Here is a 12,746-nt window from a genome sequence, read left to right on the forward strand (position 1 = left end):
CCTGTGAGGGTTCATTGTGAGCAAACAAATCATGCTTTGAGTCTGCCTTGTCTTACTCAAGTGGCCTGGCGACCTCTACTGGCAGTGCTCTGAATATTACAGCATGGCATGCAGGACTCCTAGTTTTCACAAATACACAGTACCAGGTCTGCTATGAACATTTACATTTTGGATATCTGCTGTAATGCAGTTACATAGATAATTTAAACAACCCCCATCTCAAAATGACATGTGACATGTATTTCAAGCTGTGACATGTATTTCTTTCAAATGCACTAACTTACAAATAACAGTTTTCTTAGAAAAAAGGGGTTTATTTCTCTAGGCCACGTCTGTGCTAGTCCACAGGTCAACTGCAGCTCTATCCCTATTTGTGGGCTTCTGTAGAAATTCAAAACACCCATGGTGTTGCAGCCCATTTCTGTCTCTTGTGGAAGTAGCTAAAGCCTATCCAACCCCAGCTAAATTGGGAGCGAAGAGAGTGCCTGCGCCTGTACTGTTCCTCCCAGTATCGCCCAGATTTCAAAAGCTCATGAAGGAGTTAGTGACAGCTTTTTCATCCAGCAAATCAAGCTGCTTGGGCTCACCTGTGCCCATGAAGTCTTCACTGGTGTGAGCTGCTGGGATACTGAAAGCTTAATGAAAACTCGTAGGGACTTCAGATAAGGTGGTAGGGAATGGCAGAATGGGGTGGGAAGGTGGGGAGAAAAGAGAATGAAGATTAGAGGAAGAAAAGGGGAGCAGAGATAGGGAAATGGGAAAAGGTGGGGATAGATGGGATTTGCAGATTTGTGGTGAAGCAGAAGATAGATCTGTGTGATTTGAGAGAGAAAAGGAAGCTGTATGTAATGGAGAAAGAAAAGGAGGGGGGTTAACAGAAAGGAGCTCAGAGAGAACTGTCACAGTGCAGAGAAAAGTTAGTGTACTGTGCAGAGAGAAAAGGGAAAGAGAAAACCATTCCTCAAGAATGGTTAAAAACGGAGTTAGAAGCAAAAAAAATATTTTCTCTGATCAGCTTAGCAATGAGGCCCTCTTGAGCTAAGAAAAATATAAAAGGCTGTCTCAGGGTGGCGAGTTCCCGTTGCATGTAATCAATTTGTCAAACTGATCCTTCGGCATCTTGGACATCACTGCCCTTTCCCATTACAGACTCTATCAAGTAAAACTAAAACTCTCAAATGTGTATAAAAGGAGAGAATTCAATCTGAAGGGTTTTCCCTCACTATACAGTGGTACCTCGGGTTAAGAACTTAATTCGTTCTGGAGGTCCATTCTTAACCTGAAACTGTTCTTAACCTGAGGTACCACTTTAGCTAATGGGGCCTCCCATTGCCGCCGCACCGCAGCTGCGCGATTTCTGTTCTCATCCTGAGGCAAAGTTCTTAACCCGAGGTACTATTTCTGGGTTAGCGGAGTCTGTAACCTGAAGTGTCTGTAACCTGAGGTACCACTATCGTGCCACCATGACTAGGAAAGCTGCATTTCAGAGCATATGATGCCACAATCTTGTCCTTAGCTACACAATAGCTTCAATGCCCTCAGTAATTTCTTATTTGATCCACATAATGTGGGGGTGCCCACATCACTCTTCTCCTCCAAGGACTACCTTGTAATGATTTGGCTTCTCCCCTTTGTTTAAATTACTTTACAGACACTTTTAGCATTGTGCGGACCTGTTTCCTAATGGGAAATTTACTAGAAAAGGATTCATTTGTATGCGCATGGAATACTGCTTATGTGAGTCAGCTTTCATTCTAGGCCACCAGAGCCTACAAAGCTCCACACCGTTGAAACAGCAAACCATTTTTGTAGTCGAGTAACTCAGCCACCCAAGGAGCTGCTGCATACTGCTTATGTGAAAAACATATTTATTGAGATGTGGCTCAACAGCAGAATAACTAAAGAGCAATGCTCAGGATCTAACACAGAGGGACTCTTGCACTGCACACAACTCAATCTAGTCTCTGTGTCAGCATATTTAGCGGCAACCTGTGCTTTATTACTTTGTGCTTTATTACTTTGTGAGCAAGAAAAATGCTCTTAAAAGATGTGGAGAGGAAGCCAGATGGGAAAACCGATAGCCGTTGTCAGATAGTATGGAGATCTTCTGTTTCCTCTACCTCTCCCACGATGATTATTTCATAAAGAAGGCATGGGACATTCCATTCTATTGTGACAGAAGACTTATAGGAGAACAAATTTCTTGGGTCTGATCAGTTTAGCCCTGTATCCTTTCTCTGGCAGAGACCAGGTTTCGTTGCTCCAGGAAGTGTTGGTAGCATGCCAAAGGACATGAAGAGTACTCTGATTGATTTTACATTTAAAGTAAATTTAACTTAGATGCAATGACTACATTGGCCAGATACAGACTGGGAAGCTTTATATGAGGGGCAAAGGGAATAGCCCAGTTCTGAATTACTTGGGGTGGGGGGTGGCTCATCCAGGCATTCTTCCTACCCAGAAGGTAGGAATTATTTCCCTTTAAGCTTCTAGTGCATGGGAGGGCTTTGAGTGCTTCCAGTCATGGCTGGGCTTAATTTGCAAATGGTTCACACATAGGTCACTGACATCAGGGCTGAAGTGTTTTTTACTTACTGAATTTCCCCCCAGAAGTAGATTCAGATAAAAGAAGGGAGAGTCTGGCTGGTATATTGATGCCAATGGTCATGCGTGGGTGCTACATTAGATAGGGATTGGCCATCCAGGGACAGCCCTCTGCTGCATACAGCCTCCTCCAGGCATCCTATAAGCCAGTGGTTTTCAACCTGTGTACCGTGGCATCCTGGGGTGCCTTGAATGGTGGTCAGGGGTGCCATGGGCAACACTGCCCTCTGCCCCTCTTTCCTTCCCTCCCTCCTCCGATGACCTCTTGCATCTCTGCCTCCCAAAGGCTTGCACAGCTGTTTGTTGCAGCAGCCCTGGCTACAAGCTCCACAGGTGAATGGTGCCTCTGGGCTAGCCAGGGGATGCTGGTTGCCAAGAAGCTGAGTCAGCCTCATAGTAAGCAAGCAGGCGAGGAAGCCCAGCCAGCCAGCCAGCCAGCCAGCTCTTGCTGTTGGGAATGGACAGACAAGTCCCAGACCCCTGTGGGGCAGTGTGAGGAGACACCTCTTTGGGGGGCAGCTCAGAGACCAGCAGTGGCAGCGGCGGCTGCCCAGAGGACTCCCAAGGAGAGGGGAGAGGAGAGGAGGCTGAGGGAACACTCCACAAGGGAGGGTGTTTGAAAAAGGGCAAGGGGTGACATAACTGGGCTCCTGAGCCCTAGAGGGGTGCCACAGAAAGAATGTAGTTGGTCAAGGGAGCCATGGACTCAAAAAGTTTGAAAACCTCTGCCATAGGCCAACAGGGCTTGAATGTATGTTTCTCTTCTACAGTCTATCCAACATTAACACACCACAAAGGCTCAGAAGGTGCTTTTCAGGGTGATGTGCCTTCCTTGCCCATGTTTCCTAACTTTGTATCCCCGTTTCTGCCTTTCTTTTTCAGTCATGTTGTGGAATGCTTGTAAAATATCTTGCACATGATGTCTCTGTAAACTTGGAGACAGGTTTACTACATTGTTCGGGAGACACTTTCCCTCCTGGGTTACAAAGCACCTGTGCATTGCAAAGACAATCTGATATCCACACGATGCCATGTTGTGTTTATGGTCCCAGTTGCACATGGGTGGGAGTGAGAAGCTGACTTCTATTGGGTCAGAACATTGGTTCATCTAGCTTAATAATGTCTACACTGACTCCCAGTGGCTCCAGAGACAGATTTAGGGAAGCATGACCGGTTCATTCACACTGGGCACCAAACCTAGAGATGGTGGTGATGGGGACGCCACAACTATTATTTAGAACGGAGCGTGAAAGGTAGTTGGCGAGGGTGAATTTTGCGTCACACGGGGCGCCACTGAAATTTGAGACCCAAAGGTCTGCCACTAGTAGCTCTCCAAAGTTTCAGACAGGAAATCTCTCCTGGTCTTACCTGTAGATGCTTGGGGTTGTACCTGGGACCTTCTGCATGCTATGGCCCTTTCCCATGTAAAAAGCAGTGTGGTGTAGTGGTTAGAGTGCTGGACTGGAACCTGGGAGCCCACTAGGTGACCTTGGTCCAGTCACTGCCTTGCAGGCTGACCTACCTCTCCAGGTTGTTATAAGGATACAATGGAGAGAGAGAGAAGAGTGTAAACACCTTGGGATTCCTGGAGGAAAGGTGGGAGAGAAATGCCATCATCATCATAATAAAATAAAATTTCCACCACAAACACAATGGATGCTTGAATAATTGGTTTTCTGCCAGCTTTCTTCTTTTTCCAAAATCCCCAAGAAGAAAAGGCGCAGCTTCCCTTGCAAGGAGAAAGGCAGCAGGATGAAAAGCAACCAAATGATCTTGAGAGAGAAGAAATTGGCTCGGAAGAAAAGGATTATGCAACCCCAACACCACCCCAATTCTCCCTTTGCTCTCAATTAATGGCCTCCAGCTACTGCTAGTCATTAGCAAAACATAAACAGAACTGGGGAAGCTGCATGGGGCTCTGTGCCATTTCTAGCTCAGGAGCTATGCTTCAGCCGATATCCAGGTGGGTACAAGGAGAGTTCTGAAAGAGGCAGGAGAATTTTTTCAAAGATTTTCTCCCTCGTTTATTCTGCAGAAGGGAACACTGTCACCCAGCTGGCGGCTAACAGTTGTTCCCACTGGTGGAGGGAGGGGTCCTTACTCTTGTGGGCTGAGCAGGCCGCCATCTACACCAGAGGTAGGCAACCTAAGGCCCAGGGGCCAGAGGCGGCACAATTGCCTTCTCAATCTGGCCCGTGGACTGTCCAGGAATCAGCACGTTTTTACATGAGTAGAATGTGTTCTTTTATTTAAAATGCATCTCTGGGTTATTTGCGGGGCATAGGAATTTGTTCATTATTTTTTTTCAAAATTTAGTCTGGCCCACCACATGGTGGACTGGCCCATGACTGGAAAAGGTTGCTGACCAGTCTACACTGACTAGCCTTGGCTTTCCAGGATTTCAGACATGATTCACTCCCTGCCCTACCTGGAGGTGTCATTGGGGATTGAACCTGAGACCTTCTGCATGCAAAACAGATGCTCTACCACCAGATTATGGGTCTTTCCCCATGCAAGAGCCCTGTGGTGTAGTGGTTAGAGTCAAGACCTGGAAGACTAGGGTTCAAATCCCCACTGGCCTTGAAGTAACTTATTTGTCTAGATGCCCATTTGGCTTTTATTATACTTCTGATCAGGGGTGCCAACTTGAATATTGGGTGCGACCAGGAAAACTCTGCCCCGCAGAATCAATCACAGGACGTGGCACACGCGTACCATTTGAATGGCAATGTTCATCAATTGGAGGGGCTTGGCTCCTAGGAGCTGGTTCCTATGCTTTCTGTCCACAAGAAAACACGACCAAGGCGCGACTGTTACGCACGACCCCCTCTGTCCATGGCAAGCCCTTCTGCGTGAGAATTTGGCCGCGTCTGCGGTGCCTTGTCCGACGTGGCTCCTCCGAGCCGCAGCCCCTTTCTCAATCTACCTGCCAATGCCCGCCCCTCCAGCAGCATATAGATAGCCATCGCTGCCGCCCACGATGCCGGCGAGCCCCAGCCACCTTCCTTTCCGTGCGCCAGCCGCCCAAGCTGGGCACGCCAGCAGCCCCGCGGGCTCTCTCAGCGCAGCCGGCCCCGCGCCTGGGCGTGAGCGCTGCCTCTCCCCGGCAGGCAGAGCTGGGGCGAGGCCCTGGCGAAGCAGGAAAGGAATGCGAGTGGGAAGAGCGAGGCACAAGCGAGCGGGCATGTAGCGGCAGATCCCGGAGCCCAGAGGCCGGGGCAACCTCCGTCGGAGCTCACGCGGCAGAGGGCGGGCTCTCTCTGGCTCCCTCGGTCTCTCCCTCGGAAGCCGGACGGCCAGGAACAGCAGGAGGAGGAGGAAGAGGAAAGCGCTTCTGGCAGACCACGCGGCGGCGGCGGCGATTCCCAGCATCCTGGGCAGCCCGAGCCCCATGGCGTCGGAGAAGGTGCTTCGCGAAGGGGTGCTGGAGAAGCGCAGCGGCGGCCTGCTGCAGCTCTGGAAGAGGAAGCGCTGCCTGCTGGGCGAGAAGGGGCTGCGGCTGTTCGAGGCCAGCAGCCGGGGCTCGACGCGCTGCAAGGAGATCCCCTTCGCGCGCCTCAAAGCCCTCGAGTGCGTGGAGTGGAAGCAGAGGCACATCTACTTCACGCTGGTGACGGACGGCGGCGCCGAGATCGACTTCCGCTGCCCCCAGGAGGAGCCCAGCTGGAACGCCGACATCACCATGGCGCTGGTGCGCTTCAAGAACCAGCAGGCGGTGCAGATCGTGCGCGCCAGGCACAGCTGCAGAGCCGGTAAGGCCAGCACGTCGGGGATGGCGCGCGGGGGATGGTGCATGGCACCGGGCAAGGAGATCGCGCCCCTTCTGCCCAGGAAACGGTGGCCAGAGCCGAAGGGCAGACGGAGCACGTGCTTTGCGCGCACTAGGGCTCCGCGGGCACTTCCAGTTTAAAATATCTCCGGTAGCAGAAGTGGAAAAAGGCTCCAGCCAAGAGACGGTGGCGAGATTCGGCCGCCAGTCAGAGTAGCACTGATCTGACTCAGCACAAGGTGGATTCAGGCGTTCATACAATATGTGTCATTATCACGCTGGTTCCATTTATGCCATAATTCATCCAGAAACGTGCATCAAAAGATTGGCACCTTTCCTTTCCATTTTACAACTCGGGATGTGACCAGGTAGCCTCTTAGAGAGCACTCTTCCCCACTCTTGTGCTCCCTGGAGATTCGGGGGGGAGCTTAGACCACGTTGTGGGCACCAGTGGTGTGCGATGAATCTATTTTGTAGGGGAACAGTTAGGGTTAGAGGCGCCAGTTTATGAGAGCGATGCCCCCCCCCTTGTGTGTGTGACTTTGTGATGTTGTGAGCACCCTCCTAAGCCAGGCAGAAGCTTCCTGGGCTTTGAGGAGGAGGCACCAGGCACGAATACTTTAATACTCTAATTACTGGGAACGTTTAGGGGACTTGCCTAGTCCCCCTAGTCCACTGACCGCATGCCACTGGTGGGCACATAGAGGGTTTCCACTATTCATATGTATGGTAGAATATACAGGAAGGCCCAGGATGTTTTGGTGCCTGAGGCAGAACATCCTTAATAGTATTTCCATTTATAGACCGCCTACTACCTGATGCTCACAGAGTGGTTTATAGTAGATAAAAATAGTAGATACACAAGCAATATCCATATCCATTATTTTTATTAGGTATATTGTGGTTTTATATCTTGATTTTATTTTGTGAACTGCCCAGAGACCCCTGGGTATAGGACGGTATACAAATTCAGATACTGCTACTATTATTATTATTATTAATAATAATAATATCTACAAACAATATTAATATAAGTAAAGTCAGAGAGCATTACGAGGCAGTATAATGTATGCTATGTTGGTTGAAAATTTGCATTACATAGAACTGCTCCCTGAATTTTACTCACCAACCATTGCACACAACCACTATGACCATTCACTACCTTAAATATTATCTCTATCACCCAGCCACTCATACCTGACAGTAAGTATTACAGCCCACATACAAAGGATGCTGTCCCCAGTTCTGAAGCACTAATGGGCACATGACCACTCCATACATTTAAAGCATATCCAATGCACCTGACCCCCCTTCCCAAATCCTAAGAGTTGCAGTTTGTTATGGGTGCTGGTAACTGTAGCTCTGTTAGAGGGAAACTACAGATTCCAGGATTGTTGGAAGCAAGGGGAAGTCATGTGCTTCAAATTTGTGTTCATTGTGCTTTAAATGTATCAAGTGGATATGCACTGGACCATGTAATACTCCTCTCCCATCTGAGAAGGCCCAGTTCTATACCAGAGCAGCCTCTCACCCAGGAGGCAGGTTATATAAAACTACTTCTACTCTACTCTACAGCCTGAGCTCCTGACAAATAACTAATCAGCTTGGTAGCAAACGTGAACATGAAGTTCACAATCAAGGTGGCCCTACACCCTGCTTTTCCATCAGTTATTTGGCCTGCTCCATCTCATGCTCTAGTGACATGTTGTTGGGCAATGTCTCATGCTCTGACTGAGAACCACAGGACAAAAAACCTTGCCAGGCACAAGGTTTAAGTACAATACATGGAGAGGTGGGAGGGAGAGAGAAAAAAGCAGTCTCAGTTCAGGAATCCATGTGAATCTTCTTCTTTTGAACTTCTATCCCCACCCTTCCAAAAAGCACCTGCATGGCGATACAGTGGAACCTTGGTTTTTGAACGTCTCCGTTGATGAACGTTTCGGAACTCGAATGCCATAAACCCAGAAGTAAATGCTTCCATTTTTGAATGCACCTCAGAAGTTGAACTTCCGATGTGACTTCCGTATTGGGGTTTTTTTGTATTAATTTTTTCATTTTGAGGCTTCTGTATAGAGTTTTTGGTTTCCGAATGTTTCGGAACTCAAATGGTCTTCCGGAACCGATTATGTTCGAAAACTGAGGTTCCATTGTAAAAATATTTGTTGCCCCCTAATGGTGCCCTGAAATCTGCCATAATATGGGCAAGGTGCGAGGCAGTCTTGACGTATGCTAAATTTTTGCATGCCCTGATCCTTTCACTGACACTTGCTAGGTGCTGACCAAATAGCCACTGCATATATAGAAGTCCTCTGTCTCTGCTGATCTCCACTCAGCCTGAGCATGAAGAAGCATGTAGGAACAGACTGTGTGCCTAACATGCATGTTGTAGAGAAAGTGGATAGGGAGAGGCTTTCCACGCCTTCTCTCATAATAGTAGAACTGTGGGGGGCAGGGGGCAGGGAATCCAATGAAACTAAAGGTATGATGAAGAGAAAAGAAAGCACTTCTTCATGCAGTGCTTACTTGATCTGTGGAAGTTGCTCCCAGAAGATGTGATGAAGGCCACCAACTTGGATGGCAGTCAAAGAAGATCTGATTAATTCATGGGGGCCAGAGCTATTGATGGCTATGTTCTCCCTTCATTGCTGGGAGGCAGTATGCTTACATATGCCAAATACTCGGAACGGCCAGTGGGGAGAGGTCTGTCGCACTCAGGTCCTGCTTCTGTGGTTCCCTCAAGAACAGGATGCTGGACCAGATGGTTGGATCCAGCAAGAGCTCTTCTTATGTTCTGTCCATCAGCAGAAGATTTGTTTTCCTTTACACCTGCTTGCTCTTTTAACTAGTAAGAGGTAGACTGACAAATGCCCTTCACTGTTAGATAGTTGGATCATGCATGTGATACACCCTGTTCTCATGTTACTAGAGCTGTGCCCAGCCAGAGAAGCCTAAGCAATGGAAGGGAAAACAGTATAATTCTTCATGGTTTCTTCATTCCTGAGGTATCATGCTTATTTTAATAGTATGGTATATCAAAGGCTCAGGGTATTTTTAAGGGTGTTTTAGCTCCTCACAAACAGCAACCAAACCCTGATACCAGAAGTTATCATGAACGGGAGAAAAGGGACAGAGGGATCGTGGGGGGAAAGTTGCATGAAGAGAGGTGGAAAGTTTGGGTCTGGATTCCTCACCTGCACACCTACTGCTTTGGAAACCATATTTCTGTGACATTGGGGCAGGTCCATGTTTAAGCATCTAGTCCATCCCTGAACATGGCAAGCATGACCAGTCTCCAATGTTAACTGTATTATGCAGGAAGAAAATGCTGCTTGTCTTTTCAGCCAAGGCTGTGTGATATCTCCCATACCTTGCATATATTCTTGCCCAGTTTCTGTTTCTCTTGTCCTGCTCTAACTTGTCATACTGCAAATCCCTATCAGTCAGCAAGTGAACATGAGACTATTGTTCAGTGCCTGCTCAGGCCAGCGAGTTGTGGATAATTTGCTCCATCCAACTAGCCTCTCATATAAGAATGGCTTTTTGACAGAAAGTTACTAGGACTCAAGTGGCTCTTTGCAATTTCAGATATAACAGTAGCTGCTCCACAATTTCAGATGTAACAAAATTACTTCAACCCTTGTTAAACTTTCACTCTTACTCTAGTGATAGGAATTGCTCAAATGAAGAGCACTATTTTTAGTTTGCAAGTCATGTTTTTGACATTATGGGGTTTTGGATTTATTATTACTGTTATATTAGTAGTAGTAGTAGTAGTAGTAGTAGTAAAGTTTTTTATTATTTCATTTTATAATGCATATAAAACAGAGATAACAATTATAAAAACAGACAAAAATTAAAAGATGAAAAACAAAACTATAAAATAGGCTTGTGGAATAAGTAGTTGCTCGTGAGTTAAAATAACAAAGTCCAAGGAAATACTATCAACTTTATTGTTATATTATTAATATTGTTTCAGTAACACCTTTTAGTATACAAAGCTCTTTACAATATATTGTAACAACCCTGTAAGAATTGGGCGCATTAACAACTCCTCCTCCTCCTCCTCCTCCTCCTCCTCCTCCTCCTTCTTCTTCTTCTTCTTCTTCTTCTTTCTGACCTGCATTTCACCCTAAAGTGTCAGGGCAGGTTACAGCAATGTAAAACTACAATAACAAAAGCTGTTGAAACAATTTACAGTCAGAAGAACAGGATAGGTGTCAAAAGCCAGGGTATAGCCATATAACAAGAGCTGTATAATGAATGTGCCAAATGCATCTCTGTGGGGTGGGAAATCCAAAGCTTAGGAGCTGCCACAGGAAATGCCTGCTCCCAGGTCTTCCAAGTTTGAATATTCTCACACATCAGCATCTGCAATAGTCTGGCCCTTTGTCCAACTTGTCTCCAGTCTAACCAAAGATTCACCTCCTTTCCTTTTCTGTTGCAGCATTTCAACATGAGGCAGCCCCAGCTGGCCAGATTCTGGTGAATGGGTCCAAGCAGCCAGACCCTAAGCTGAACATGGAGAATACAGAGGAACTGATGGCTGTGAATTCACCTGCCAATGGACAGAAGGCAATCTCCAGCTGCAACTGAACTTAGATCCATTTTTTTCTCTTCCATGGTATTACTACTGAAAAACGAAGTGATGCCCAAAGTGTACAGCAAGACTTGGGTCACAAATATAGCTAGAATGGGCATTGGTTTTCTGGCTGTGTCTTTGCTATGATACTTACGACATAGACAAAGCCCCCTCCAAACTGCTGTGGACTGAAAGGTTGCTTCTCTACACTCTTACCTATGGTGGTCCACACCATAGGACTTTGTAGGTTAGGCTGAAGACACAGACACAGCAAGAGTGGCAAAAGAGAATCATTCCATTCCCTTGTCTGCCACCAGCCTAGTGCTGGATGGGCAATGCAGGAATTCACTGGATCATGAGGAGCTTTGGGAAGGAACTCCTGAGCATGCGAGGAGCTATCTGATGACTTCGTGGTTGAAAGGGAGCATCCCTCCTCAGAGAACTGAGTGACTGACCTGGAAGGAGCAATGGTGAACCGGCTATTCTGATCTGAGAAGTCACATGTTGCCAGGAAGATGCCTGCAGGACTTAACAGAGAGACCGGATATAAATTTAAGCACCTTAAGGAGGAGCCTGTGTGGACTTCTGAGACTCTCTTAAATGAGTTTTCTCTGTAGTATTGCTCACTTGAGGCCTTCTGCTCAGAACTAAAGGACAGGAAGAGCACTGACTGGACCAGTGTCCCATCCTTACGACCAATAGCTCCAGCTCAGTGAATCACTCCCACTGTACATCCATTTCATTAGGTCCCTTACATACTGTTGACCATTACATGTGTTGACGGGGCAATCCACCTTTAACCAAACCATCATGCAGCTTCTTATAGCTTTCCATATGTTCAGGGCACATGTCTGCAGTGGGGAGCTTGTTGCACTGATGTAGGCTCCCCATGTGACTGAGAGGCCTAATGGCACCAGGTTCTAGATTGCTTGAGATGTTTACATGAGAGTAGCAGTCTCCCCACTGCAGAGGGTTGCCCTGAAAGTGTGGGAAACTGGTTGGAGCAGCACAAGTGGGATAAAGCTGAAGGCCACCTCTTTAGTCACATTCCCCCTTCATGTGGGTAACAACTAAACAGGGCCTATTACAGGGAGGAACATCATGAACTTTTGAAGAGGACTACTCACAAAAATGAGCATCCTATTTGACTGCGCACAAGGAAGATTGTCCTGCTTACCTTGAGGCTGTGAATGCCATTGTCACCTTCTCTTTCTCCTGATTCAAGGCCCATTTACTTACTATGGGCCATGGCAAGGAGGCAAGCGCAGGAAGGTCTTAGGGCCCTGGTGGAGCATCTTTATCCATTGGGAATGGAACTGCCAGTCTGAGAATCCCCAGCTGGGAAAAGGATGCTATTCATTTTTACCAGGGCGATGGCTGTCTGAGGGCCAAACAATGGGTACTCATTTACTCCTAACTACTGGTCATTATGTATAACCTTTTATTAATAAAATTTGAAGAAAATCAACAATGCACATATGTCATTCTTTAGAAGTGTGCCTTTATGGTTCTTTTTTTTAAAAGTTGGGCTCATCACACCATTGCTTAAAGGATTGTGCCTGATGCATGTATGGGCAATGCTCAGGGATGATGGGAGTTGTGGTTCAGTAACATCTGGAGGTCCACAAGTTCCTGCCTGCTGCCTTAGACCATGGGCCTTTAACTGGACCATTGAGATCCTCAAGTAGGAATGAAGCAAAGTAGGTTGTGGTGCCACCTGCTTTCTAATTTTTGTTGAGAGAGAGAGAAACTGAACGCATAGAGGACAGGCCTCCTTTGATATTTGATGGTGTG

The 12,746-nt window shown here is 47.1% G+C and overlaps 1 protein-coding gene across 1 annotated transcript; it reads left to right on the plus strand.

Annotated features, from left to right (window-relative positions):
* Positions 1–5,375: 5,375 nt before the first annotated feature.
* PHLDA3 (pleckstrin homology like domain family A member 3) lies at positions 5,376–12,423 on the plus strand. Its single transcript, XM_083444630.1, has 2 exons — positions 5,376–6,356; positions 10,818–12,423. The coding sequence occupies exons 1-2, from the start codon at positions 5,996–5,998 to the stop codon at positions 10,964–10,966; spliced, it is 510 nt and encodes a 169-aa protein (XP_083300756.1). The 5' UTR covers positions 5,376–5,995; the 3' UTR covers positions 10,967–12,423.
* The last annotated feature ends 323 nt before the right edge of the window (positions 12,424–12,746 follow it).

This window comes from Podarcis tiliguerta, assembly GCF_965153285.1.
Source record: "Podarcis tiliguerta genome assembly, chromosome: 6".
Taxonomy (NCBI): domain Eukaryota; kingdom Metazoa; phylum Chordata; class Lepidosauria; order Squamata; family Lacertidae; genus Podarcis; species Podarcis tiliguerta.

Excerpts from the sequence above, each read along its gene's own strand:
- PHLDA3 (XM_083444630.1), top strand. The coding sequence starts at position 5,996 with ATGGCGTCGGAGAAGGTGCTTCGCGAAGGGGTGCTGGAGAAGCGCAGC. Across the intron at positions 6,357-10,817 it reads CAGGCACAGCTGCAGAGCCG|CATTTCAACATGAGGCAGCC; the intron begins GTAAGGCCAGCA and ends TTTCTGTTGCAG.